At 32.0% G+C, this 2,688-nt stretch overlaps 1 protein-coding gene across 1 annotated transcript; it reads left to right on the top strand.

Annotated features, from left to right (window-relative positions):
* Positions 1–6: 6 nt before the first annotated feature.
* LOC100182449 (methylthioribose-1-phosphate isomerase-like) lies at positions 7–2,465 on the top strand. Its single transcript, XM_002126218.3, has 4 exons — positions 7–113; positions 515–747; positions 1,332–1,501; positions 2,255–2,465. The coding sequence occupies exons 1-4, from the start codon at positions 108–110 to the stop codon at positions 2,434–2,436; spliced, it is 591 nt and encodes a 196-aa protein (XP_002126254.2). The 5' UTR covers positions 7–107; the 3' UTR covers positions 2,437–2,465.
* The last annotated feature ends 223 nt before the right edge of the window (positions 2,466–2,688 follow it).

The raw sequence follows: 2,688 nt of genomic DNA, 5'->3' as shown, positions 1-2,688 counted from the left end.
TGTTACGAATATGGGAAGTTAAAATATTGAATGCCCTTTTGCTCCCTCATGAATCAATTTATGAAGAAATAAATTCAGTAGAAGACGCATGGAAAGCTATTAAAGAAATGAAGGTAAGATTTGCTAGGTTTAAATAATTTTTTTGCATGTGTAAGTCATATATATCTTATATAACTAATACGGCATGAGTTTATAATACAGTAACAAACAACACCTCATTTTTTATTGAAAAAAAGTTTTTGTGATATTTATTTAAAAGATGTTAAACATTTTTGGTGTGACTGCAATTAAAATTTGGTTGAGTTTTACAAATCGAGTTTTTTCGTTAATTCGTATCACGAACTGTTCAGTAATTCCCCACCTAGTAAATATCATTGCATTCTAAATATACAAAAAAGGGTTTTTGTTACAGTAAAATTATAAAAATGTAAAATAGGTTTGGTTTTCCTATTTTTATACTTGCTAATTAACGTAAAAAAATAGGTTTGACACCTTACTATTTCTATTTTCTCAGGTCCGAGGCGCACCCATGATTGCAATTGTAGGTTGCCTCAGTGTCGCTGTCGAGCTACGAAAAGAAAACTTTGATGGCATTGAAAGATTTCGAGAATTTATGAACGAAAAACTAAGTTACCTTACAACTGCTCGTCCTACTGCTGTTAACATGAGCAAGTCCGCAAAAGATTTAGTAAAACTGGTCGATAATTTAATAGAGGAGAAACACCTACTGGAAAAAATGAAATCCAGGTAAAGTGAATATTTTTAAAATTTTTGGTTGTAATGTTTTGTATTGAACATGTTTTTAATTGGTCTGCTTTTTAGTGGATTTTTGTATACTGAGTTGATTTATAAGTTTTTAAATTAAAATTTCATTATATGTGTTGTTTGCTATGATGAATGAGTGTAACTTTGGAAAACAAGTTGTTATAACATGGGTTCTGTTTCATACACCTCGTACCAGCTTACAAGTTACCATGTATGTTACTATAACGACATGGTATTAAAATGAAAACCGGCTGCGTATGATTTTCACGACAAAATACTGCATTCCCATATAGGGGTATATGGGGTTTTAATTAATCTAGTTTTTTTTAGTTTTTTTTTATGAATGCCTGATAATTTAGACAACCCACTAGTGAATTTTCAATATTTTAGAGTAAAACTATGAAATTTGCTACTGTTTTAATGAAAATAATATATAAACAAAACCACATTTTGGAACAAAAACTAATGTTTTTCTCATTTCATCATTTTTTCTAGTATATATACTATATCATTTTTATATTTTATTACATAATGGTTTCCTAATTTCACCATTGTTTTTAACGCAGGGTTTTGGAAACAATTGAACAAATGCTGCATGATGATATAACTGACAATAAACAACTGTCAGAGTTTGGTGCTAAACATATTTTATCAAACTCACAATCGGATAAAATTACAATCCTCACGCATTGTAACACTGGTTCATTGGCCACTGCTGGCTATGGTACTGCATTAGGTAAATATTTATCTACAGCCCAAGTTTATATTAATATACATTACTGTGGGGTAAGATGGGATACTTTAAATACTCTGATCCCGTTTCAAACAATAACAACGCTCTATGGGAGACGTAAGGATACAGTTTTATGATTCTTTGATTTTTTTTGTTTACTACCAAATTGGAGAAGAGAATAGAATGAAAATGTGTCCCATCTTACCCCAACCTACTTTTTGTAAAACCTATGCAAAATTTTATATCTTACATTTTAAGTTCTTATAAAATAATAAATGTAATTTTCTATTATACAACATGGAAGGGTTTGTTTATATACTTGCTAATTTTGTATTTATTTATGTGTGGATATTTATATTTTTTTGGTTATGGCATAAACTTTTGAGCATTCTTATATGTGTGTATAACAAAAAACAAATTAAACAATAAAAGTGAAGGACTTAAAAATGGTATGTGTCCTAGGGCAAGACACTTAACCATAATTCCTCCAATAAAGTGGTACTAATGGATTGTCCAAATTGTCTGCCATACAAAAAATCATAAAAATTCCCCCAAATATAATCACCCACAAAGTAACATGGTAACTTGTAAGCGAGCACAAGGTGTATGAAACAGAACAACCGTATTATAACGACCGTCAATGCCACACGGGAGTAAACAGATAAATAAGTTACATTCATTCATTCATTCATTCATTCAATGTATACAAAATTTTTAAAAAAACCTCAAAATAACAACACAACTTTAAAAATACAGGTGTAGTTCGAGCTTTGCACGAAACAAGTAATTTGGAAATAGCTTACTGTACTGAAACGAGACCATATAATCAAGGTGCAAGACTTACAGCTTATGAGTTTGTTCATGATAACATACCATCTACTCTTATATGTGATAGTATGGTTGGCCTGCTGATGGATACTAAGGAAGTATCAGGTTAGTTTGGTGTTGTATATTTGGATTATTGTCTGCGGCGCGGCCAGGGGGGAGGTTTTGGGATGCAATTCCCCTATTTTGGAGGGGAACTTCCCTATTTTGGGGTGCAACTCACCTATTTTGGGGTGTAACTCCCCTATTTTTGGAGGAGAACTTCCCTATTCTGGAGGGGAACTCCCCTATTTTGGGGTGCAACTCACCTATTATGGGGTGTAACTCCCCTATTTTGGAATGGAACTCCCCTATTTAGGGGTACA

Source organism: Ciona intestinalis, unplaced genomic scaffold (genome assembly GCF_000224145.3).
Source record: "Ciona intestinalis unplaced genomic scaffold, KH HT000596.1, whole genome shotgun sequence".
NCBI classification, from domain to species: Eukaryota; Metazoa; Chordata; class Ascidiacea; order Phlebobranchia; family Cionidae; genus Ciona; species Ciona intestinalis.
Note: the sequence above shows the minus strand (reverse complement) of the source record. Positions and strands in the feature narration are given on the sequence as shown.